The sequence below is a fragment of the Desmodus rotundus genome, chromosome 3 (assembly GCF_022682495.2).
Source record: "Desmodus rotundus isolate HL8 chromosome 3, HLdesRot8A.1, whole genome shotgun sequence".
Classification (NCBI taxonomy): domain Eukaryota; kingdom Metazoa; phylum Chordata; class Mammalia; order Chiroptera; family Phyllostomidae; genus Desmodus; species Desmodus rotundus.
Window position 1 is genome coordinate 5362542 of NC_071389.1, and position 26100 is coordinate 5388641.

Sequence of the window (26100 nt, forward strand, 5' to 3'; positions counted from 1 at the left end):
AGAGCTGCAGGTGAGGGGCAGACCATCACTTCTGAAGGCACCTGCCAAGGCCTGCTCGATCCCCAAGAGGCACCTCCTCCTCTGCTCCCTGGAGATTTGATCCCTTGGTCACAGAGCGAGCACCCCTTCCACCCCGGAAACAGCCCACGGGGCCTTGCCACTCAGAGCAGACCCGAGCCTGGACTCGTGGGCAGCACAGGGCTAGCGGGCAGATGCAGGTGCTGCTTGGGGAAATGCCCCTCCACTTCTGCTGCCCTCCTGGTGCCTGCCCTGCCCAGTGCCCCGCTGACCCGCCCTGGGAGAGGAGACTTGGCTGGGAGCAGAGGGAGGGAAAGTCAGGCGTCAGAACTCTCACCCCCTGGCCCGGAGGTAGGAAGACTGCCCCCCCAGTGCCCCTGGGACTCACACACCAGACTGTGCCCTGTGAACCAGCCACTGAGCCAAACTGCAGGCTCAGCATCCCCCTCCCCGACCACAGCTGCTCTGGGCGGCAGCTACGGCCTCGGCTCTGCCCGCACTGGGCACCCTCCCTGGGGGCTGTGGCTTGACACCCCACAGGCACTCACGTTTGACCCCATCTTCCTCAGCATGAGCAGCACCCGGACCTTCTGCTGAATGTACATCTCCTCCGGACTCTTCCCGGGAGCCCCCTCGCGGTTCATCCCCTGGCCAGCTCTGGGATCCTGCGGAGCGAGGACAGGCATGAGCAAGCGGGCGTCAGGGCAAGACATGGCAGATGGAGACACGAGGCTGGGGGGACTGCCAGGCAGCCCACCGTGCTGCAGGGTCTTGCTTCCGAGAGCCCAGAGCTGGGGGTGAGGTGCCTGCTTCCCCTCACCCCCACTCACCCTAACCAGACTGAGCCCTGGACCTACAGCAGGCGCTGGCGCCCCCTCTGTGCGAAGAGCTGCCAGGCCCAGGGAGACAGAGCCGACCCGGCCTGCTGGCCAGCTTTACCTTCTGGCCACCCCCGCAGCAAGGCTTCTGCTACGAGCCACAAGAGATGTGCTACACGACCCCAAAGTGTCCCAGATTTTCAAAGCAAACAACTCTCCCAAGGAGCAGAAGTGGTGTGATCAGAGGCAGCTGGCTGGGGCCTTTGCTGGAGAAACTGTGAGATCAGCACCCAGCCCCCAAACCCCAAGGCAGCGCCCTCAGCCAAAGCTCCTGACGAGTTCAAGAGGCCGGCTCCTGGGCTGGGCTCCAAGGAGTCCCTTGATGGGGACAGGGGGGCCCAGGGCAGTGGGGCCAAGGCGCCCACCCACGCTCCCTGCTACCACCCCCCAGGCCCACCCTGTCTGTCAGAAGGTGGCTCCTGTGGCGGCAGCTGCGTCCAGGTGCAGTGGGGACCCCACCTGCAGCAAGGTCCCCGGAGAGAAGTCCCAGGGTTTCCCCTCAGGGAGGAGCTGCAGAGAGGAAGCCAGGCGTGGAGGGATTTAGATTACATATTTGTAACTCCTGGATGAGTCAGAAATAACGCAGCAGCTGGTGGGGGTGGAGCCTCAGCAGCCCCAGTGCCAAGGAGCTACGCGCTCCGAGGACCGAGGGAACTGGGCTGGTGGGCCAAGAACACTCCTCACACCGCACATCCCTCGGGGTTCCGAAAGCCCTGGACCAGCAGGCTCTCCCAGGCAGGGTGGCTGTCCTGGGGAGGGCGGCTCTCCGTGCAGCCTCAGAAACGCGCCAGAGCCCTGACCAGCAGCTTGGTCCCCCGTCAACTGCTCGGTCCCTGTGGTCTAACAGAGGCCCTGGCCCTAAAAGCCCACACGATAGGCCAACAGCCAGCAAGTTGGGGCTGAAGTAGCAGCTCTACGCCGGATGTGACATGGTTCCCTTTCAGGGCCTTCCCTTCTGCCACTAGAGCCCCAGGCTCCCTAGTCTACGGTCTACCCCTGTCCCCTCCGCCGGGAGCTGAAAAGGGTCTGACTAACAACTGGTACCTAGGCAAGGGCGGGAAGGCGCCTCAGGACTGCTCCTGGACGAGAGGCAGCCCTGCCACCCGGGGCCGGGTGCGCGGAGTGCAGGGGACAACCCTGACTGCCTAGCACAGCTGCGTGGGAAAGCTCGGTTCTGGGGCTGCGCTTCCCACACTGACCCCTTCTCGCTGCCTCCCACCCCACCATCCCACAAGAAGGGTCTCTAAAAAAAGGCCAGGACACAGGCCCCACTCCCGGCTTCACCTACCCCCCGAATGTATCGCACAGTCTCACCAGGGCCCCACAAGGCCCACACAGGTGGCCCTGCCTCCCCCTCCTCCCTCCTCCCCTTGCCACTCTGTCTTCCTGGTCCCGTCTGTTTCTAGAACATGCCGAGAAGCTCTTTTCCCAGCAGGCTTTGCACCGAGTGTCCCCTGAGTCGGGAACTGGATCCTTCTCATCCTTCGTCTCACTCGAGGACGCCTCCCCAGGAAGCCTCTCCCGGCAGCCAGGCCACAGCAGTGCTGCCGCCACCCCGGCCCTCTCAGTCACACAGCCCTGTCTTGTCCCAATTTCCCAAAAGCACCACATTGGAGCACTTGCTGTTGTCTCTTTCCTGCCTGACGGGAAGGCCGGCACCTGTGTGCTCGGCTTCCCCTGCCCTCCTGCAGCCCGGGCCCCCATGCCTAGCAGGCGCTGGAGGGACCCGGCCCCGCGGGCTGAATGCAGTACGGAGACTATACTGCCTGTGGTGTCGAAGGTCCTCCTCCCTACGACATCCACACCAATTTAGGGCCAAATGTCATCCTGTTAAAGAGACCAAAGGGCCTAACGGGCCTCCAGAGCCAGACTGAGCTTTCCCTGAGGACCCTCGCTCCCGAGTGGTGTGTGTGCTGTGGGCTATTGTGTTCTCCAACGGACTTCTGAAAGGCTCTGTGAAGCCTCCAAACCAGGAGTTAGGGCTTCCAGGAGTAAAATCTTCCAATTCTGTCCTGTGGCCATTGCCCTCTCCTAGTGACAGTGTGGAAGACAAGTGATCAGCCACTAGATGTCGCTACACACTAAAGAAACAGTGTGCCAGTGGTGGGGGGCACCCCTCAAAGCTGCAACAAGCCTTCATTGGGGCCTCCTGCCACAAACTCCACCCCCGTCCCAGGTCCCAGTCATTCACTCAGGGGCCCAACTCTCCTGGACACCACACATCCCAGGAGCTCAAGGGCCGGGCTTCACAAAGGCTGGGAGCCCCTTCCTCACTGTGCTTCCCTGACAGCCAGGCTTCCTCCAACAGACCAGCAGGCTCAGAGCCAACAGGAATGTGTGTGCACGCACACCCATGAGTCATTTCACACGTGGTCTATTTTCCAGAATTTTGCTCTGTCCAACATCTTACCCCTGGTGCCCCGAACAGATCAGTGTCGTCCATCGTCTTCCACCGTCGCCCTGTCCCCGGGAACCTCTCACTCTCACGCCCTGTTACTAAGCGGGGCGGCTCACAGGGTTTTGTGGGTACCTGAATGCGTCTCTCGGGCCAGGTCACTCCCATGTCGGCACACTTTCCCAGCCTCTGCTGCTGCTTATCTGTTTCTTTTTGCTTCGGGGAAGATTCTTGTTATTTCCAAAAAGGGTGATCTTCTAGGGTTCTTCCAGCTCCCACATGAGCCGATTCCACCCTGCCTCCCGGCAGAGGGCACACCCAGGGCTGGGGCTGGGGCTGGGGCTGGGGCTGGGGCTGGGGCTGGGCTGGGGCTGGGGCGGCACGTGGCCAGTGAGCACACCTCTGTCCCTCACGCTCCGTTCTGGGTGGGCTAGAGCTTCATGGCTGGTTTACAAAACTTCACAGACTCAGCACCGAGGGTGTGAGAGGGAAGAAAATGAGTAAATGAAGAGAATCAATCACGATAACCCAAACGACAGACATTTCGGTCGCTGGTGTGCTACAAGGGTGCTCAAGTACGTTCGGATTTTCTCCTATCTAAGCAAACACGCTATTAAATTTTCATCACAATTCGGACAAGCATCAGATCACCTTCCTCTGAGGATTCTTATTCTGCCCTGTAGGGATCAAGAACTTGTCCCCGTTAAAACGTGTTTAAATTACCTAAGTCCAAACTGCAACTAATTCAGACACACCGATTATGCATCCTGTCCTCAGCCATTAGGGCCAAAGGTAACGATGCTTCTCAATGAGGGTCCCCCAGCCAGCCCCATAGGGTCCCGTCACCTAACATGGTGGCATTTCCACTCTGAATCCAAAGAAAAATCTGTGTTAAACTGCCCAAGTCAGAGACAAACTGGCTGCCTCTCTTAAGACATAACACTCTGGAAGCTAACTAGGGAACAGCACAGACGAGCTAAAGGACAGAAAACGGAAAGAAACAGACAGTTATCAACTATCCACATGACGAGCAAGGGCAGAGGCCTGAGGCTATTTATCATGCTGTAGATTACAGTGGAGGCGATTCCAGAAAATTACATCTGATTGGGACAAATGCTCCCCCACACCCCCACCCCCGCTCCTGCTGGTCTGAGCCTGCATCTCCGTCGGAGGAAGGCGGGCTGGTAACAGACAGTGAGGAAGGGGCTCACAACCACCGTGACGGACCTGAAGGAACAAATGGGGCCCGTGGCCTGAGAGGCCACACCGCGTTCTCTGGGAGACACCCTGCCCGTCTCTGTGGGGACCTAACCTCTGTGAGCACGGGCCCCTCTGAAGCAGCCGATCTCACCGCAGAAGAACAGGAGGCAGAGCGGAGGGACCGGGCAAGCAGCACTGCTGAGCGCGGCCGCGGCCCGCAGACCCGTTCTGACAAACAGCGTGGGAAGTTGGCTCCCCTTTGACAGGCACGCGCGGCCCTGAATACACGAACACGGCCACCTGCACACACTTTTGTTTATAAAGTGAAGCTAATGCTGTTTGAACACCCACATTTACACAAGTTGAAATACACACCTGCTGGGAAAACACTGAGTAATCTCAGGCCCAGCCGGGCAGCGGGGCGTCCAGTAGACACACCACCCACATTTGCCCCATGGGTCCCAACACGTGTCTTTTGTCCATTTTTACAATGTGACACATTTTAAATGCTCACATTCTAAAACATACATTTACATTTGTATAATGTTTACACTGTGTACAAATACAATGCCGTATAACTGTGCAATTCATAGAGCGTCTACAAAATGTTAATCCAGAGGCCACACACATCCTAACAGACCAGCAGCAACCAGCAGCGCCTCTGCATTTGTCCAGGAACCCACCCATCTGCACACGCGAGCTTTACTGGGGCGATGGAGATGCACTGACCTCACCGTCAGCCGTGAGCCTGTACCCAAGGCCCCTCCCCGACTCTGATCTATGGCCACGTCGCCAGACATCCTTCCCCTGGGGTCCTTACCTGCTTCTGGAAACCAGCTTCAGGAAGACAGGCGCTCAACTGTGACGGGCAGGCTGAGGCCGGGGAGAAATAGGAAGGTGCGGCCCTGTGGAAACACAGAACACGGTCCTGGGAGGAGCCAGGAAGGCCGACAGCTGTGGAGTCCCACCGGGAGCACACGCCCCGCGCTGACAGATACAGGACCGTGGGCCGGGCGCTACGGCAACGGGCTCTGCCGCAGTCCAGAAATACCTGTGTGTCTGGCCAGCCCGGGAAACCTGCACCAACACCTCTGGGGCAAGGTGCTGACTGCAGCTGTGCTCGCCTGTCATTTCCGGCCAAGGCAGGTCACCCACACCCCCTCCCCTTGGGTTAGTCACTGAGGCCAACTGAGAGCTGTGTTGGGAGACGGTGCAGAGCGGAGTGAGTCACTCAGGGACAACGGATGGGTGAGTCCCACACCAGCCCGAGCAGGCACACCCACCAAACCTAACAGGAGCCAGGCGCAGGTACCTGGGCGCTCTACCTCCTCTGCGCTCAGGCGTGCATGCAGTCTGTGCTCGGTGTATGTAAACGTAAACTAACACATACAACACACAACTGCAACCCACTAGCCTGGCCACACGTCTGCTTGTGCCAGACACACCTTTTCCAGGAATCCGAATGCTGTCTTCTTGTCTTTTGCTTCCCCCCACACAACCACACCGCTCAGGCCCTTTGTAGGCTGATTTACTGGAAGCATGGCTGGAGGGAGCCCATAGGTGGGGGACACAGGGCAGGCAAGCGTGGTCACCAAGGAGACCCGGGCAGACCCGGCTGCTGCCTGGTCACCCCCTCAGCTGTGGCACACAGCCCGCAGAGCACCTGGCTTAAAGGTGGCCTCCCAGCTCTCAGCCTTGCCGTGACAGCGGGATCTGAGGGTAATACCTGAGGAGAACCCTGTTTTGAGGGAGGTGCAGGACCGAGGGGATCTTTGAAACACTCTGTCTTCCACAATTTCTTCAAAGAAGGCTGCTCTCTCACCCAAGGGGCCGAGGAAAAAGTGTTTGCCATAAAAAGTGAGATTTCAAAAGCCACCCCCCACAGGTGGACACGGTTCTGCCTTCTGGGTGTCTGTTCCGCATATCCCTTCTACTAGTGATGGCCCTGGGACGGATGAGCCACCACCCGCCACTGCCACCCCTCCCCGCTCAGACTACCTCTGTGGGAACAGACGGTTATAGTGATTAATTGCTCTTATTCCTCTAGGTATCAAAGCACCCAAATACCAAGGGCTCCACCCAAGTCCCCACATTCCTTCAAAACGAGATGAAAAGAGACAACCTCCTCCCACTTCCGAGGGGCTTTACCTTCTTCACCCACCACGACAGCCAGTTAGCCTCCTGCCGTCTACAGGGCCCAGGCCCTTCCAAGGAGCAGAGAGGAACTCTGTTCATGACTTTGAGGGGAAGGAAGCAGGAGGGAAGCGAGCTGGGGAGAGGGCAACAGGAGGCCATGAAGGCCTCTGTGAGACCCCGACCTTGACCTCTGAGAAAGGGCAGCCACTGTGGCCTGGTCTGACTTAGGGTGGAGCAGGGCCACCCTGGCTCGAAAGCTGAGGGGGTGAGAGCAGGAGTGGGGAGACAAGCGAGGAGGCCATGGCAGAAATTCAGGCAAAAGGCAGGTAGAGGCAGTGGGACCCGGAGTGGGCAGGACATCAGGGGGACAGGTGAGCCAGGTGTGGAGGGCAAGAGGAGGGGTGAGTGAGGGCGACTCCCAGGAGTGCAGGCTGAGCAACTGAAGGTGGGCGTTCCTATCAACTGAGGTAGGGAGCCCTCGAGGGGAAAGACCAGGAGTTAAACTTCGGGCAACTTAGAGCCCTCCAATCTCTAAGCCTCAGTCTCTTGGTCTACAAATTGGGGGTGACAATGGCACCGCCTCAAGGACTGGCTGAAAATGAAACAAGATAATGAACAAAGAAAGCACCAGGCTTAGTGCCTGGCACACAGCGAGCTCTCAATAAATACTCGTTACTATTACTAGTGGTAAGATCAGAAGGCAACACAGACGATGTAAGTAAAAGATGTTTTTGTTACAGGATGGAGGTAAAATGGAACAAACAATAAGAATTCAAAGGTTTAAAATAGCCCAGCTTCCTTTCCTCCCTTCTCCTCTCCTAGTTCACCCATCAGCTCCCCACTAACTCAGAGGAATAATGAGGGGTGAAGAGCTACTGGGGTGGGGGGTGGGGGCGGGGCAAGGACCTCACCTCCACGCTTTCTATATGCGGCCCCGAATCCCGGTTTCTCAGCCTCTGGCACTACCGACGTTGTGGACTGGATGCCCATCTGTTGGGTAGGATATGTGGCAGCACCCCTGGGCCCTACCTAACACAGTCATGTTGCGGTCAACACCAGGCCTGGATACGACACAGTCCCATAAGATTACAATGAAGCTGAAAAATTCCTTATCACCAGGCGACATTGTAGCCCTTGTAATCACACAAATACCACCACGGTGTTACAGATGCCTGCAGTATTCAGCACAGTCACATGCTAGCAACAGGTCTGTAGCCTAGGAGCTTCCCCTAGGGGGAAGACTGCCACCCCCAAATATGTCTATCTGGCATAAGGATTATTTTCGGCTGATTCATTTTAAGAAACAGCAAATATGGGAGAAGTTCTGAAAGCCAAGTAGAAGTTGAAGTTACTCTTTATAAAATACATTTACCGTTATTTGTAGGGGAAATCTCCATTTGTACCAGGAAGAGGGGATGACTTTATCTCCTGAAACTCTTATCAGTGCAGAGGACTGAAATCTACAGGGCCACCTTATCCCAGTTTGCTGCGCTTCTCCTGGTCACCTCCCATGACGGATGCCCCCACTGCCAACATCTTCTTTGGTCTTCAGCTGAAGGCGGTATTTTAGGTGGTGGCTACCACCATTTGGTAAGTTACTCAGTTTTCCTAGGTCTCTCCCACGTATACAGGAAACATACATGTTATTGAATGTGTTTGTTCAATCGAACAACGACACCACAAAGCGTGTCTCCATGATGTTGTCACGTGTCTGATCGGACCAGCAACCCCTTGGTTCACAGACTGGCAGTCAATCCACTGGACCACACCAGCCAGGGCTTTTTCTTGTTAATCTGTCTTTTGTTAAAGATGGCTGATGTCTCAGCCAAGAACCCAGAAGGGTAGAGGGAAAATTATTTTTCCTCCCCTCCAGAGCAATGGGCTACACCATGCGGCCCAGGTGGTTAGTAGGCTAGACCATCTAGGTTCGTGTAAGTGCACTCTGATATTCGCACAGTCAGATTTCCTGCTGAGGCAGACTGTATTCCCGCTGTTGAGCAGTGTGTGACGTAGATGCCAGTAGCACCACCCCCCTGGTTGTGACAACTGAGGCTGAAAAAGGGGTTCTAAGGAGCATGAGCACACAGGAGGATCTGACCATAAATTCCTAAGTGGACAGCTCAGAGTGGGAAGTTGAGCCACAGGCATGTAACTTCTTCAGTTTATCTTCGCCTCAGGCAGGCCCTGTCCATTGTTTCTGTGCATCTAGGTTAAACACCCCTCAGGAAAGCACAGGACCTGGGGACTATCCTGTAATCCGATCCCCACCTTGCTTTCTCCTACAAGCACGAGCAATCCTCCTCGCGTTCCCTCCTTAGTTCCAACAGCGTAAAATAAACTGCAGACTGTTATTCTAGGACGCATTTTTCTCAGGCTGTTGAGATCTTGCTTCCAAGCATGGCCTCCTCTGTTTGGCTCAAATACATTTTTATAAAAATTCTCTACAAATTGGGACGATCAGACACAGACACCACGAAGCGTGTCTCCATGATGTTGTCACGTGTCCACTAAGGGGCAAAGTCATTCCTGGTTGTGACCGCCGCTGTAAAGAAGTAGCTGGTACATTGTCTAGCTTTCTATTTATTGGCCAGGCCAATGATTCTGGCCAACAGCAAAGGGTTGTTCCCAGCCCTCCCTCACTTATGTGAATCCGTTCAGTCCCCACAACTAACATCGCTACGAGCTTTCACAGGTACGGACACGGAGGTGCAGAGAATAACGTGCCGGTGACCGCCCAGCTAGCGGGTCCTACTCCGCGGCTGGCACGGGAGTCAAACCTGAATGGGCTTGCGCTCTCACCCTGCCCTCCAGTACACAACCGAACGGATAGAAGTGAGCGCAGAGCCGGGCAGAGGGAGGCAAGACTGAGGCCTGATCTGCGGCTCTGGCTGGGAGGCCCACTCGGGGCGGCACCTCAGGTCCCCTAGCGACATCAAAACTGGGGCACCAGAGAGAATTTCTGTAAGTTCCGCTCTCAGTAATTAAACTGCAGCCTCCTGGACTCTCGGGCCTCATGAGCAGCTGCCTTAATTAATAAATTCCACATCCAGCCTCCTCAGCCCAGAGCCAGGCCCAGCATTCTCAAACCACGCGCCAGCAGCACGAGCAAAGCAGGTCTCATGCTGACTCTGTGAGTCAGGGAGTTTGCAGGACGTGGCACCATTCTTGGGGGATGAGCTTGGGAAAAGGAATTTGTTCTGAGGTCGCCAACCCCACTTCAGACCTGATCCAGAGCTCCTTCCCGCTCTCTGGGGCCAGGCAATGCGGCAGAGCAGTGATGGTCACTGTGGGTACTGAGCATTCTTTAAGGGCCGGGCACAGCGTCAGTCACGTTCAGCACGCTGTCCTCACAACAAGCCTGCAGGGTCAGAATTGTTCCCATTTTAAAGACCAGGCGACTGAGGCTCTGGGAAGGTAAATAACCTGTCCAAGGCCACAGCGCTCACAAGTGACAGAGCCTGGATTCAAATCCACGCTCTTGCTCCATCCTATCAGCCCCTTCTGGCTCAGAAATTTACAGATGCACTAGGCTTTTTAATTGAAATTAAAATGAAAATCCTCCCTGACCAGCGTGGCTCAGTTGGTTGGGCACTGTCCCGCAAAGTGAAAGGTCACCGGTTTGATTCCCGGGCAGGGCACATGCCCGGGTTGCGGGATCAGTCCCCCGTCGGGGTGCGTAAGTAAGAGAGGCAACCGATCAATGATTCTCTCACATCAGTGTTCCTCTCCCTCTCTTTCTTCCTCCCTTCCCCTCTCTCTAAAAAAAAAAAAAAAATCTTAAAAAAATTCTTTTAATGGAAATTCACTTTACAGAAAGAATGAAAACCAGAGCCCCAAACTACTGCCAATCACAAAATGACATAAGGCAGCATATCAGCTAAATACAGTGAACGGTCCTTGATGGGACCCAGGGGGCGGGAAAGGGGAAGGAGTCAAAAGGGCCATTATTGGGCAACTACAGAAAATTTAACAGGAAATATTGATTAGGGAACAGTGCTGTAACAATGTTATATGTGTTGAGTATGATTATATTGTGATTATATTGGAAAATATCCTGGTTCTTAAGAGATACAGGCTGAAGTATTTAAGGGTAAAATGCCTCATATTTAAGGGTAAAATGCCTCGATGCTTGCAACTTACTCTCAAATGGTTCAGGAAAAAGGCGCGTGTGAGTGTGAGTGTGAACGTGGCTAGAGACAGAATGCACGAGCAAATACGGCAAAATGTTAACGGGGAGTCTAGGTAAAAGGCGGAGACAGGAGTGTTCGCTGTACTATTTTAACCTTTCTGTAGATTTGAAGTCAAAATTAAGTCGGGAAAACATTAAAAAGCCACTGGGGAGTGAGGCGTGGTGGTGAGAGGGGCCGGCAGTGCTCTCCGATGGCCCCTGGAAGTGCAGGGAGTTCTGTCTGCAACCCGCCCCGACCGCCACCCCGAGCCAGGGCCGGCCCTCCGAAAGCGGGGAGCAGCTGTGAAGCCCAAATATAGGTGGGCCCTCCTCCACTCTGACCACAGGTCTGCTGGCCCAGGACTGATTCCAGAACTCTCAATAACTGCCCTGAAATTACCCTCAAGAGTTTCAACCTGCCCCTTCACAGCAATGTGGTGCGTCCTGTTCCAGGTGCGAACCCCTCCGATGAAGGCCCTTTGCAGAAAGTTCTGGAAGCATTAGAATCAGATCCTCCTTGAGCTGGTTCAAAACAGCCCAAGAGCAAGCAGGGCATGGCCATCCCGCCCAGCTTGTCTGATGACCACAGGGAAGGTATCAACACAGAAAACTGAAGGGAGGCTGGACGGGGGCACCTGGAGGCACTATGAGGGCCTGGGGGTGCGTCCTCCTTCCATGGGTGACTCCCTCTCTGAACGAGCCCAACATGTCACTCCTGTACATGGCACCACAGGCACGTCATACACACCAAAGGGCTCCTCCAGGACCTGCACGCTGGACGGAAAGGGAGAAGAATGAGCTCCCTCTGCTTCACCCTGGTGCGGGGGCAGGCGGTCAGATCCCGGCTGCCCACTACGTTCCCTGCATGGCGGTAGGACTCAGCCGGGGGCATTTGGCAATGTCTGGAGACATTTCTGACCACTGTAACTGGGAGGATGCTACGGGGTAGGGCCGGGGATGTTGCTAAACGTCTTATGCACAGGACAGTCCCCACCACAAGGAGTTGTCAGGCCCCCATGTCCCCAGAACCAAGGGAAAGAAACCCCGCTCGTGGTCACCTCGGAGTGACCAACTGCACCAGGCTCCTTCAGCCCCTCTGGGCCTTCGCATCTGCTAGTCCCTCGTCCTGGAACGCCCATCCCTGCTGGCTGTTCACGGTTCCGTTGTTACCTTCTCCGGGCAGCCTAGAAGCCTGTGTTTGCGCACCCACCCAAATTTCCTCCCCCCACAGCACCGCCCTGACATGGCACCTGGATGCCTGTGTGTCTGTTCCCACATCCCAGCTGGAAGCCCACTGAGAATGGGCCACAGGCGAGTTTGAGGACCCCGGCAGCCTTAGTCTCAGAGATGGATCAAAATGGACCACATCTCATTAAGTAGAGTTCTCATGCAACTCCTAAGAGGAGAAGGGAGGAGCTGACATAGACTTTTTTTCAGGTCTCCAATGTTTCTGCGGCCCCTCAAAAAGCATGAAGGTCTTGTGCTGAAGGACGTGGATGGATGAAGTAAGAGCTGCTGGTCCCATCTGGGTCAGATTCCTGGGGAACCACGAAGGACGGACACTTCCCAGCCTCGGAACGTCCTTACCTCAGAGGATCTGAGACCTGGGGGAACTGAAGGAGTTTGTCTGCAAAAATTACATAAGGTTGATGCAACTGGATTGGTATAAGGCATCTGTTTAGAACTTTTAGTTTAAAAAAACTCATCTGTGATTTTGGCCTGATTTGTAGAAAAAGCTACCCAGCTCTCACCGTCTCTCAGTCTGGAATTGGATGAGGCCCACCTCTCGCAGCTGAGAAGGAGTACCTGGCGGGCCAGTGCCCGGCAGCACTCACAACAGCAAAAACAGGAAGGGAATGTGGAGCCGGAGGAAGCTGCTGCGGCTGCAGCGGGCACTCCCCACCCTGGGCAAGTCACTTGGTTCCACAGTTCTGGCCAAGGGACATGCAGGTGGGGGTTTTCTCTCCTCTTTGCACAGTAGGTAGGGGAACAAGGACAGAAGGGGAAAAAAGGCATCTTTTGACCTACTTTAAAAAGGGATTCTTTTTTCTTCCCAGAGAACAGCTGGAGCCCTGAACGCTGGCCAAGGGGGAACCTGAGACCTGAAGTCAGAACCAGCGTGCCTACAAAAGCCGGCTCCGGATGGTCCTGATTCAGGCTGACTCGTGGCCTTTGGCCTCTGGCAGGTTCCATGGGGCTGTGTAATGCAGACTCCAGAGCCCTTGTCTATTTATAAATGAATGTAAAGGCTGGAACCCTCAGCTCTCGAGGGGATGAAAGCACCGAGCCCCTGTCCTGGGCAGGCGGCTCCCAGGATGGGCCGCCTTTGTGGGCTGAGCACCTGGCCATGTCAGAAGCCCTCATTCGAGTTGGTAGCAGAAGGACCCTTTTTCTCTCCTGTGACCTAGATTAGCACCCGAGGTGCCCCGGCAGGCTGACAACCCTCCTCCCCTCACCCAGGGAACACTCAGTGTGCACTGCTGCTCCGTGTTCTAAGGGAGTTAGTTGAAGTCAGCTTGAGGCTAGAAGGACCAGTTCCAAGCCTAATAATCCCAGGGAAGGAGCCTGGCCAGGAGGCTTCACAGACCTTGGGTCACCCCCCGAGGAGGAGGCTACAGTGTTCAAGTCAGCCCACAGAAGCGCCATCAAACCCGCTACCCAGAGCTATATCAAATCCTGCAGGGTCACCACTTAAAACTTTAATCAGATTGGGGAATTTAAAATTTGTTTGTTTGTTTCTAAACAGCAAGGGGGGAAAGTGACAGAGTGCTATTTCTTTATCAGGAGCTGCAGAAGGTGCCTCCGCTGAGAGCCATATGGACATGTTCACACCACCCTCGTTCTCGCAGGGACAAGCCTTGTCCTTAGAGGCAGGCCCAGGCATGGCCCACCTGGCCCGCCTAGCTCTCCCAGTGCCCAGCAGCAGGCTGGCCTGCCCAGGAATTGCGGCCCTCCCCAGCTCTTCCCCTGGCCCCCACTCTCCCTGCACTAAAGTCTCCTAGAATTGGGTCAAATAAATAAGCCTCCTGAACCCGGTTCACTGCAGCCCTCAGAATCCCTGGGCCAGGAAGGCCTCCAGCTTCCTGGTGCAAGAAGTAGGTCATTCAACCAATGGGTTGTGTGCAGGGCGAGAGCTCCTCACCCCTCACCCCCAACCACTTGGCCTCTAGAGCTGGGCCCCTGCTCAGCCATGCCCAGCTCTGGGGATGGCTGTCCTTAGGGCCCAGCTGACAGGCTCCAGGTGTGGTCTCCTGGGTGAAACTTCTATAAACTCTTAAGAAAATAGGTTTTAGGGTTCTTGCCTCCTCTTCCTATAGCCTTTCAGCATACAGGTATGTGTTAATTTGCATAAGAATTTAGGCATGTTTGTTTACCTCAAAAAATACCCATGCGATCGCTCCAGATTGTGGGGTTCATCACACCCGCATCGCACGGGAGCCACTCACACGGTTTGTCCGGATGACTCCACTCTGCCTACCACGCAGGCCTGACCTTCCCTCATCCCCCCCCCCCCCCGCCCCCAGGTCCCTTCGAACACAAATAATGCAAGGAAGGAGGAAACCTCCCCTAAGAGGCTGCTGAAGACTCGGTTTCCTTCCTTCCTCAATGTTGAACAGGCTGCTGATCAGAGTCAAAAACATTTCACACAAAGACGACTCCAGACCCCACGTGCATTTGTCCCCTTAACTCGCTGGGGCAGCAGCCTGAGGACGAGAAGTCCCAAGGGGTTACTGACCTCGCCCCGTCTGAAGGCAAGGGTGGTGGCGGCAGCAGGTGGGATGCGGGGGACCAGGGAAAACCCCCACGCTGCTCTGAGGAGAGGGGAAAACACAGCACCTGGTGCAGCAGGAACCCACCCTCAGCTGCTTGGACAGGAAGTCCCCCCGGGCCACCGTGCAAAAGCTCAGACATTGCACAGGAATGAAATGCAGGCCACAGGGGCCGTTTGAGGGCTCCGAGAAACTGTCCCCATTCCCAATGGGTGTAGGCATAAACACCCAGACTAGGCACACCCAGATAGCCCAGTTCAGGAGCCAAACCCCCGCCATCCATTTATAATGACGTCCCGGTTCCCGAAGCCACAGAACCATTAGTCACCAAGCCACAGAGAGGCAACAGTAAAGCTCCTGGCAAAACTGGCCTGTTAGTGCTCCCCTGGCCAAAAGACTCACCCAAGCCTGTCACATCTCATAAAATGAAACCCAAGAGTCTTTGGCAAGCCCACGCCCACAGAACCCAGGCAGAAACTGACCTCTTGCAAAAACCCTTACCTGTGAAGAAAAAGCTTTTATATATATATATATATATCAGGGTTCGCTGAGAGCAAGGCTACTTCCACGACACATCAGTGTGATGGTACTGCCGAGGGTGACGACTTTTTGTTTAAGCCTCAGAGAGCTAGACTTCCTTGTAAACGCACTTGGAACATAGAATGCATTGATAAAACAAAACAATGAAAATACAGGCACCAACACACACCAGTTCTTACCTGCTTCTAGAAAAGTCATACGTCTGCCAGAAAGACACTCGATCATAAAAACTTCCACGTCCAAAAAAGAATAGCTCCCCCAAAATAGAAATTCCTAAGAGAAAGGAAACAGACGACTGTGGAAAAGAAGGGGCAAGACACCAGAAATCCAAGACAATCGCCCAGGGGAGCCAGGCAAAGCCAAGGGGACTGAAACCAAAATAAATTCCAGTTGGAACAAAACTGTTTTGGTTTTTTTTTTTCCCTCCTCACCTTTTTATTTTGAAAAACTTCAAAGCCACAGAAAAGCTGAAAGAACAGCACAAGGAACATCCCAGTACCTGCCCAGAGAGTCCCCCTTTGCTAACACTGTGCCATATCTGTCCCATGCCTCCCCATACTGTGGGTAGAGGAGGGTATGTCTATTTTTTATCCCGAGCCATTTGAAAGTAAGTTGCAGAGAGATATCACGATCCTTGGCTAAGTGTCTCATTATGTATCTCTTAAGGTCGTTCCCCTACAGGACTCTTTTCGCACCCAAGGAATTTAATATTGACCCTGTGGTAGTCTGATGTACAGCCCGTCTCCCAGTGTCCCCAGCCCCACTCCCCTTGCTTTGGCCTTTACTGGTTTCTAATTCCGGATCCAATCCAGGCGCTCAGCCGCATTTGCTTCCCGTGCTCTTTCACCTCCTTCAGCCTTGAATGCTTCCCCAGCTTGCCTTTGTCACGACATTACCATTTTTTAGAGTTCCGGACCATTGTCTTTAGGATGTCCCAATCCCAGTTTGGATCGGTCTGATTGTTCCTTAGAGTTAGAGTAAGGTTAGCCATTATGGCAAGAGGCTGCCACAGCTGGCATTGTGGGTGCCTCACCGGGGGGGGCACACAGTGGCCGAGCGCTGCATTCCGGGAGTGCCAGGTGTGATGCCTGGCTTGTGGGGTGCATTTTTAAGTGCAGAGAAGACAGATTCAGTATGTTAGAAGAAAACACAGGGAAGAAAATAGTGGGAGAAGAAGTGATCGAAGATTTAAAAATCTGATTATATAAAAAGCAAACTCTCTGCGTGGGGAAAAAAACAATATAATCAAAAGAACAATAATAAACTGTGGAAATGTGTGTAACATATATCACAGCTTTAGGACAAACTTCCTTAACACATAAAGAACAGCTGTAGATCAGTAAGAAAAAAAGACCACCAAGCCAAGAAAGAAATGGGCAAACAATGTAACAGATTGCTTATTAATGGCTCCTAAAGATATGAAATGAATGCTTTATTTCCTCATAAGGAAAACACAAATTAAAATTATATTAACATATCACTTTTCACCAATTTGATTAGCAACAGTCAAAAAGTTCAACAACTTCTGCCAAGGTATGGGGGAAATAGGTATTCTCGTACAATTTTCGTGGGTATATAAAATGTTAGTATCTCCATGAAGGGCAATTTGGCAATGCTAAAAATTGAAACAGATGTACACTTTGCTCTAAAAATTCATCCTGTAGGAATTTATCCTATAGATACACTTACCCAAATGCACGAGGATATATGTAGAATATTCCTTGTTAATAGTAACAAAAGACTTAGATGCTCACCAGCAGGGCACTGGCTTAAAAAAAAATTAACCAAGCAACAGCATGCCGTGGAACAATTAAAATGAGTGAGGTAGCTCTAAATGACCTTAGAAAAGTAACTTAACCTCTCCATGCCTCAGTTTACTCGTCTGCAAACTTGCCGACAATAACAGTACTTACTTCATAAGCTTGTTGTGAGGAGCGAATGAGCTGCCATACGTAAAGCACAGTAACCGGCACGCAGGAAGTGCTCAAGAAGTATTAGCCTAACGGTGGTGGTGGTGGTTACACAGAGTTCTAGTGTTACTGTGAAGTGACAAAAAGAAGGTGCAGAACACTGTGTGTTACAGTGTTTAAAAAAAGCACGTGCCAGGCCTGTGTGCGGTCACACGTGTGTGAGGTGCAGCTGCCCACAGGTAGAATGTCTCTGGTTACGCTGCATCAGACATCGGTTGGCTAAGAGCGGTCTCTTTCAGGGATGGCAATCCAGGGAAGAAGGAAGACATAGTTTTTACCATATAGCCTTTTGTTGTTGGTGTTATTTTCAATCCTCGCCTGAGGACATTTTTTCATTGCTTTTAGAGAGAGGGGCAGGGGGAGAGAGACAGAGAGAAACATCAATCTGTTGCCTCTTGTAGGCACCTTGACCAGGGACCGAACCTGCAACCTAGGTATGTGCCTGGATTGGGAATAACCCGCAACCTTTCAGTGTACAGGATGATGCTCCAGCCAACTGAGCCAGCCACACTGGCCAGGGCACCAGAGAGCCTTTTGCATTCTGTGCCGTGTGTATACATTTTTTATAGGAAGCGGAATGGGGTCAGAATATGAGAACCAGAGAAAGCAGGCTCTTCCTCTGGGTGGTCCGGCCAGTCCAGTGCGGTGCCGGGTGTTGAGCATTCAAGCCCCACCAGCATTGCTCACAGGCGTAAGGAACCTCTTCTCATCCAGGAGATAGAAAGTGAGGGTGGACAGCCAACGCCTGGAACAAATGTAAGGCTATGGGGACAGGCTGCCTCTCAGGTGGCAACAGCAGCCTCACCCCAGGCGGGAGGAAGGACACCTGTTCTGGCCAACTCCACTTGGCGGTGTCCCAGCATAAGCTCCGGAAGGCTGCTCCGTGAAGGAAAGCAAAACAGGGCCACGGACAGACGCCCCCACTGCTGGCGTGCTGGCCTGTAAGCCCCACCACATCCTCCAGAAAAATCACTGGCACCCCTGTCTTCCTGCAACTCCAACAATCGGCCAAAGGAACACCATGTGCCTTGAAAGGCCACCGCACAGTGCCCACAGTGGGGACACAGTGGTGGTGGGGAGCGGGGGCGTTGCTGAACAGCCTCCACCTCAGTGGGGAAGCTCACCCTGGCCGGAGTTCACCTTAGCCGCTTTCCTACCCCTCCTTCTGCTCCTTCCTTTGTAAATAAGATTGGGTCATTCAGGGGCTCAGGTCTACCACTTCACCAGCCTGAAATTCCCAGATCATCCTGGCAGTACTCCCAGCTTCATGGAATTAAATCAGGCTCCCTGACCCCTCCATGCCCCCAATGACACATGAGAAACATGAAATTACAAATGGAAAGTCATTCACGTGTCCTCTACCTGCAGAGAGTGGAAGAAACCTAGAGGGTCTGGAATACGTTTATTTCCCCTTCCTGCAGCCAAAGGACATTCTGTGAGGATGAGGGCCAGGATGTGTCTGTCAGAAGCCAGGGCTGCCTGGGGTTGTGAGGCCTTGGTCTGGATGGAAAGGTCAAGGCTAACCCATCTCCTGGGAACCTGGGTCCCTGGTCTGCCTGGTGATTTTGCAGGAAGAACAAGGGTGGGGCTCACACTGTGAGAGGTGTTTGAGCCCACAAGGGTCCCTGAGCTCCGCAGGAAGCTCCGCGTGCAGAGTCCAGGACTGCAGAACAACAAGGCGGTAACTTCATCTGCTCCAGGTTGTTTTCGGTTCAGGGACATGGACCACAGAATCCCTCAGCAGGAAACATGTGGGCTGGACATTCAGGAGGTACTCCGGCCTGAAAAACCCTTAATTGGAGCTGGTCTCCAAAAGCCTCCCACCCAGCTCTCCAAGTGGGAGAGGATATGAAAGTGGGTCACATTCTCCTGGCTGAACTGGCGTCCCTGTGGGCTCCAGCCACACTTGCAGAAATCCAAGGACACTGAGTGACCTGGTCTCCTTGTGGAGCCGGCCATTTCCTCCCAATCAGGTGCTCATTGAGGGGGGGCTGCATAGCACCAGGAAGGCAGCCGCCTGTCAAGGGCTGGGGGAAAGAGACCTCCCCCAGGGGTACACCACGCTGTCCTGGACTGTTCCTCTCACTCCAACCATGGGCAGGTGGCTCTGCCCGCCCTTGGCCCTTGCCACCCCTGCTCTGACTGGAGGGAGACAGGGACACTGTGTGATTTCTTGTGAATTGCTGGGCCTCCCTGGCCTCGCTCTTTGAAGGGACCCTGAGGACTGAGGCGTCCACAGGCATTGGGTTTTCCAGGAACTGTGTGAGCATGCTAGCGAGCGCCGAGCAGCCAGCCCCACAGCGCACTGTCTGCCATGTGCCTGTTGTCCAAAGTGGGCAGAGGGAGACCTATCAGGCAGAGAGAGCATTCTGGAGCGACCAGGTCTGGCAGGCATTTCATAAGAAAGGCACTGGCCTGGTGGAATAACTTCAAAAAACTTTGGAAAGAGCCCTCCGCCATGATCTGGAACTCTCCCTGACTTGAACTCCAGCAACAAAGGCTCAAGGCCGTGCACGGAAATGAAGTTCTTACTAACCACTACCACCAGGTGCTAATTGTTTCTAAAGATGCCCACACCAAGAGCAGCTTTTGTTAAGTGTGGCATAGAAGGGCTCCAGCCTACGAACTCTCTCCCCTTGCTCTTCCAGGAAGCCAGCCCTCCACCCTACCGCCCGCTCTCCCAGGGCAGGTGCCCCTGGGGTCCGGCGTGCACATCTGGAAGTCATATCCTGACTCTCCCCCCGGGGTTCAAAACACTCACCAACAATTTTTTTTCTTTATTCACACAACTCCAACTAGATAATAAGCCTCATGGCGCTAGACTTATAAGGGAAGAATTATTTTTACCCTGCTCACCACAGAATTCCCAGTGGGACCCAGGCTGTATTAAAAGCCCAGTAAATATTTATTAATTGAATTAATGAATCATTAGAAGGGAGGGAAAAAAGGAAGGAGAAATGGAAGACAGCCATCATTTCTTGGTATCTCTCTGCTCTTGGCTCCTGTTATAAAGACATCATAGGCAGGCTTAGCACCCAAGCCCTTTAACCCCTTCTTGGCCGTGCTGCATCCCCGGTCATGTTATGATGATGCACACCTGCTTCCAGAAGCTCATATGGTACAGCACGGCCATGAAGAACGGAGAAACTGTCGTGACTCAATTGTTAAGACACTTCAGAAGGAGGAAAACAACGTTTTGGTCCAGCTATGTGCATCGCGGAAGGCCACCTTTCCCTCTGCGGGCTGTTGTCTTCCCCTTTTAACCAGGCTTCAGGGAGGATCAGGGCATAATAGGTCTTTAATAACCGAGTATAACAGCGGTTGGTGCTCAGCGCTCTTTCATAAAAGAAGTTCAAAAGCACTTTGGCTCAAACATCATAATGCCCCTGCGAGCTATGAAGGTACAGGTATCATTATCCCTATTTACAGTTGGGGAAAGTAAGGCAAGGGGAGGTTAATGAGCTTGCCCAAGGTCAGAAGAGACAGGGAAAGGGCGTAGGATTCAAGCTCTTTGCCGCGGCCAGGGAGCCAACTCTGGCCCCTAACAACGCCGCCCATGCTGGGCTGAGGGGAGATTTTTTTTTCTTCTTCGCTATTGTTTCTGCGAAGAAGCAGTCTCTAATATGGTGCCCAGAGCTCACGCTCAGGAGCCATATATACTTCCTCGGTTTGAATCTAACTCTGTTCCGGAGGAGCTTGACCTCAGATAAGTTACTTAACCTTTCCAGACCTCAGGTTCTGAATGTGTAACACGGTAGCAGTGGTGCGTATCTCCGAAACTACAGGAGGACTAAACGACACAGTGCAGTATGTGAAATGCCATTATCATTCATCTTCTCATTTTCTAAATGAGCACATATCACTCTTGTAATTAAAAAACCAGTTACATGAGAAAAAGGTTGCACCCACTCTGTTTAGTTTTTGCAAGGCTTCAGATGACATATAACTAACAGGCATTTCGAACCCTGCTGATGAAATGCCCCAGGACCCCAAAAGTGACTGACAACACAAAAGTCCTGTTTGATTCCCACTAACTCCTGCTGGCCTCTCAAGGTTAAGAGCAAGTGGCACCGTGGACACGAACTGACAAGGGGACACCTGAGTGAGGATGTGAAGAGCTGGCTGGCCAACTGCACCGCATCTAAGGAGGCCAACCCTGGACTCCTGGTGAGCTGAAGCCCTGGGTTTGCAATGCCGTTTCTCTGAGTGCTCTGCTGAGCTTCCCGACTCCACTCAACTCAGACTGAAGAGAGGCAGTGCTTTCTAGGGATCGCTGTGTTCCCGATCACATGATCAAACAGTGACAGCGTGGCCCAACCCTCTATAGAGGACCTGGTGATACTCAACATGAAACTGGAAGAGAAGGGTTCGGTGGGGGGGGGGGGGGGGGAGTAAGGAAAGCTGCCCAGTCAATGCTGGTATACCCCTAACAGAGACACTGTGACATATTTGTGTGTGGGTGTCCTTGGTGCACATCTGAAGAATAACAGCAAAACTCCAAGGTTACCTGAGACCCAATGCCAAGATGAGAAGCTTCAACGCATGCAGAGGGGAGCAGAGAACACAGGACAAGATGCTAAGAGCTGGCAATGCTCATTCATTCAATCCAAGAAATGGTTACGGATTACTTATGTACTCAGGGGGAAGAAGGCTCAGTGGAGTCTGCAGGACACCTTCACTAACCTAGCGAATGTCCCCATATCTCCTAGGTACCTCGGCCAGAAAAATAAGAAAGCGGACAGGAATAAACTCAACACTGCTGGCCTCCTGGCCTCCAAAAGCCCTCCCAGGACAAGGAGAGCCCACTCACTGCTCTTCCTCATGTCCTGCTCTTGCTCCCAGGACGGACCACTAGAAAAAGTTCCTGCACGGTTCAGAATTAGAGAGTAAAATCCTAACTCCTCACTGTGGCCACAGATCCAGCCCCTACCAACTCCAGCCCCACTGGGCTTGTTGCTCCTGCTGTCCCCTCTGTGCATCGACTGGGCCTCCATTCAAAGTCACCTCCTCAGAGGTAGCTAAAGTCATGCCCAGTCTCCTGTATCTCTTTCCACTACTCTATGTTATTCTGCCAACATGTGTACTTGTTTACTGCCTGCCTCACTCACTGCAACAGCGGTGTCAAACTCATTTTCACTGGGGGCCACATCAGCCTTGCGGTTGCCTTCAAAAGGCCGAATGTAATTTTAGGACTATGTAAATGTAGCTACTCCTTAACTAGGGGCAAGGAGCTCGGCGCTGCCACCAGGTAGAAACAAGGTGCCAGGCCGGATAAAACAAGTTGGAGGGCCGGACTCGGCCCGCAGGCCTTGTGTTTGCCACCTGTGTGCTACAATATAAACCTCATCAGACCATGTGTCTCAGCAATCTCATTCTTGGCTATATTCCTAGCACCTACAACAGTGCCTGGCACTTAGCAGGTGTTCGATAAGTCACTCAATTTAACAAATATTTACTGAGTGCCTACAAAGTTTAGGCACTGAACCGTAACAGTAAACCAAAAAAAAAAAAAAGACAGAATCTCTGCCCTCAAAGAACTTAAATTCTGTTGGGAGATAAGATAAATAAATAATGGTGCAATAACAGCTGCGGCTTCAGCCAAGGAGGTACTCAGTGCTCAGTGCTGTTCTGAGCATCGGATAGGTATTTACTTAATTTAATCTTCCCAACAAATTCATGAAGTATTATTACTTTATAGATGGGGAAACTGAGGCACAGAGGGGTTACGTTACTCACTGAAGGTCACACAGCTCATAATGGCAGGACCGAGACCCAAACCCGGCAGCTATTCCTTGCAGGCAGGGCAGGAGAGAGGGCCATCAAGGAAAGGATGCCCTGTTCTGGGAGCTCAGCGAAACGCAGGCTGCGGGGTTTACCAGGGCCGCACACTGGGGAGGTGGAATCTGAAAGGAAGCGTGGTCTGATGAAAAGACAAGGAAGGACGAGAGTCAGGATTCCTGGCTGCTAGTTTTAGGTGCTGTGAGACACCCAGGCATGTCAAGGGATGCTTGATGAGATTACTTTTTGTACAGGACACCGATCCACGTGCTGTGAGGGACGCAACCATGAACTCTCCCAACAGAGGTCCTGGCCTCAGAGAGCTTAGGGTCACGCACATACCCACGGAGCTGAGACAGAGGTAGAAAGTGGCAAGTGCCATAAGAAAATGTACAAACTGCCATGGGATTTCAAGAGATATGCAGCCTCAAGGGGCCACAGGTGGCCAACCATAAAAGCGGGGCTGGCCTACATAACCCCCAAGATCCTCTAGTTCTAATGTGTTCTGAAAGCATGGATTTAGAGGGGCATGGAGATCAAGGTTTATCCTGGTTAATGGTTCAAGTTCATGGTCACTGAACTTGTTCATGTTCTCCTACCTGAGAATAGTTCCAATTTCTTTGGGCAACATCTTACAATAGCAGAAGGGCAATAGTGCTCTCATTTAAATAATGCAGCTAGATGTGGGAACAAAGCCTCATGTGCTCTGCCCTCCTCTACTTCTAACTGGTTTTTAAACCCACAAACCCTCTTCCAAGGAGGAAGTGACCCTTCTGTGAACACACTGTTATAATTTGGGGACTGCTCCCTATTCCCCTTGTGCATGTCCATACCCCTAGAATCTCGTACAGTACCTGGCTCATAACAGGTGCTGAGTAAGTTTTGCTGAGCTAAACTTGGGCATGGTCAGGTCTAGAAATTCTCTGCTAGACACAGAAATCTCAGGCAGTGTTCCCTGAAGTTTTGCTGCACAGCTCTCAGCCTCTCCCAGCGCAGCAGACTGGCTCCACTTCTTCAGTTTTACTCTTTCCACGCTGGCCCCCCAAGCCTCTATCACCTCTTGCCAGGCAGCTGCAATAATCTGTCTCCCAATTGGCACCCCTGCTTCTATGTTCACTTCTTACAATCCAGTCATGATGTGGCAGCCAGAATGATCTTCGAGAACTTAAACTTAGATCTTATCACCTCTCTGCTGAAAATCCTCCGACAGTTTCTAACTGCACTTGGAATATAGTCCAGAGTGGCCATCCCACCTTCAGAGCGCTTACCGCTACTGAATTATGTCGTCTGCTTATTTGCATACTCCCTCCTCTCTAGAACATTGGTTACAGGAGCTCGGGGGCTGTGTCTACTCTCACCATTTGGTCCTGGTACTTGGAAGGGTACCTGCCACATAGTAAGCATTCACTATTGAATGAATGAATGAATCTCCATCCCATAGAGGCAACTGGTATTTACTCCACCAGGAAACCATGAATGACATACTGACATTTAACAGCTGGCACCTTTATTTATCATTCAAAGTCCTGCTTTAAATCAGAAGAACCTTGGGCCAGCTCACTTGGTTAGAGGGTCGTCCACATGGGCCAAGGTTACAGGTTCGATCCCTGGTCAGGACACATACATAAAACAACCAATGAATGCATAAATAAGTAGAACAGCAAATCGATATTTCTGTCCCTCTTTTCCTCTAAAATCAATTTTAAAAAAAACAGAGGAAACTTGTTGTCTTTGGATACTCTAATGGTCCAAAAGATCAGTGTCATTTACAATCTTAAAGCCAGGAAATAGAGCCCAGCAGTTGTAGCAGGAAGCTAAGAGTCAAGGCATTTGGGAACAGAACCTCAGAACAAACTCCAACTTGCGGCCAGACCCTTACCAACACAACCCATGCCTCAGTTTACCCAACTTTCAGCCAGGCACACTTCCCTAAGTTCTGAGTGGCAGGAGACAAAATAACTAACAGCTACCACATGCTTAGATCCTCAGATAGGAGGTGCCACAAGTCACACATCTCATTATTTCTAAATTGTTTTTATGCACACACAGGCCTCCTTGGCCTTCCCGGGGCTAACCTGACAGCAGGCACTGCTCAGACAAGTTCAGCACGCGAGACAGAGGGAGGCACGTGGGGCCTAACAGGTTGGGTGACCAGAGCTATGTGTCTTGTTTACCAGGTTCAGGAACAACGAAGGTGGTTGGGGTGGGGGTGATGAAAAAGAGGTGAGAAGTGTCGTTTGGGCGCCAAGTGGTTAATTTTGCAGGCTCACGTAACAGCTGGCCATACAGAGGAGACATGTGCCTACAATGTGTACCTTTCAGTAGCACTCGCAGAGAGAGGTGGAGTCGGGAGAAGGCAGTTCAATCAAACTAGAGAGAGGAAGGACAGCCCAGTGGCCGGACCTTGGCAGCATTTAGTTTGGGGAAATATGGAGGAGCTCTCTCTACACAGGGTCAGGATGCTGAGAGTGGGGCTCAGGTGAGGCAAGAGACAAGAGGTCGAAGGACCCTGAGTGCTGACAGACGATGAAAACCACGCAGACGCGGTGCGGCGGGCTGCGGCGTGGGTGGCTCGGACACCTGTGGAGGCGATTCCCCGGAGAAGGTGAGGACCCTGTAGGGTGGTCTTCGCCGGAGGCAGGAGAGAGACTGAAGGCAGCGGCAGCCCGGCGGGACGAGGAGGCCTGGTCCAGACCAGGGAGCCGCGCTGGGGGCCCGGCCGGTGGGTCCGAGCGGAGTCGGGGGTGCCCTCCGCGGCCCCTCCCCGGGAGACAAAGGGCCGGCAGCTCCCCCGAGCCCAGGCGCGGCGCGGGCCCGGGAGCTATGGGCTAGGGCTGGCCTCGGTGCTTACCTGGGCCGCCCGACCCGGCCGGGCCGGCGGGGGCTGCGGGGCCGTGCACGGAGCGCGGCGGCCTGTTCCGGGGCGCGATCACCCCAAACACCCGCGGCGGCGGCAGCAGCAGCAGGAGCAGCAGCAGCAGCAGCAGCAGGAGCAGCGGCAGCGGGAGCGGCCACCTCAGCCTCCGCCTCCCGCTCCGTGAGTCACCGCGGCGGGGAGGGAGGGAGGCGCCAGACCGCCGGGGGTGGGACCGGAGAAGTGGGCGGCATCTGGCTCCGAGCGGGCGGCGGAGGCACGGCCGCGGCAACGCCCAGCAGAGTGGAGGGGGCCGCGGAGGGCAGGGCCCCAGGGGCGGGACCTGTTGGGGGAGGGGCCCTGGTGCGCTCGGGGATCATCATTGGTTACATT

The 26100-nt window shown here is 53.4% G+C and overlaps 1 protein-coding gene across 4 annotated transcripts in view; it reads right to left on the reverse strand.

Moving 5' to 3' along the window:
• Window positions 1-25898, reverse strand: part of CTNNBIP1 (catenin beta interacting protein 1) — a 42135-nt gene extending 16237 nt beyond the window's left edge. The window contains exons 1-4 of one of the 4 annotated variants that reach the window (XM_024554205.4): window positions 25705-25898; window positions 15285-15378; window positions 5312-5396; window positions 567-683 (exon numbers count right to left, since the gene is read on the reverse strand). In XM_024554205.4, the coding sequence (XP_024409973.1) occupies window positions 567-662 (96 nt within the window). In that variant the 5' untranslated portion in view covers window positions 663-683; window positions 5312-5396; window positions 15285-15378; window positions 25705-25898. Of the gene's footprint in view, window positions 1-566; window positions 684-3426; window positions 3508-3691; window positions 4432-5311; window positions 5397-15284; window positions 15379-22811; window positions 22979-25704 lie in introns of those variants that run through there. The other 3 variants (XM_045190504.3, XM_053920097.2, XM_024554204.4) reach the window with 3 other exon arrangements.
• Window positions 25899-26100: the final 202 nt, after the last annotated feature.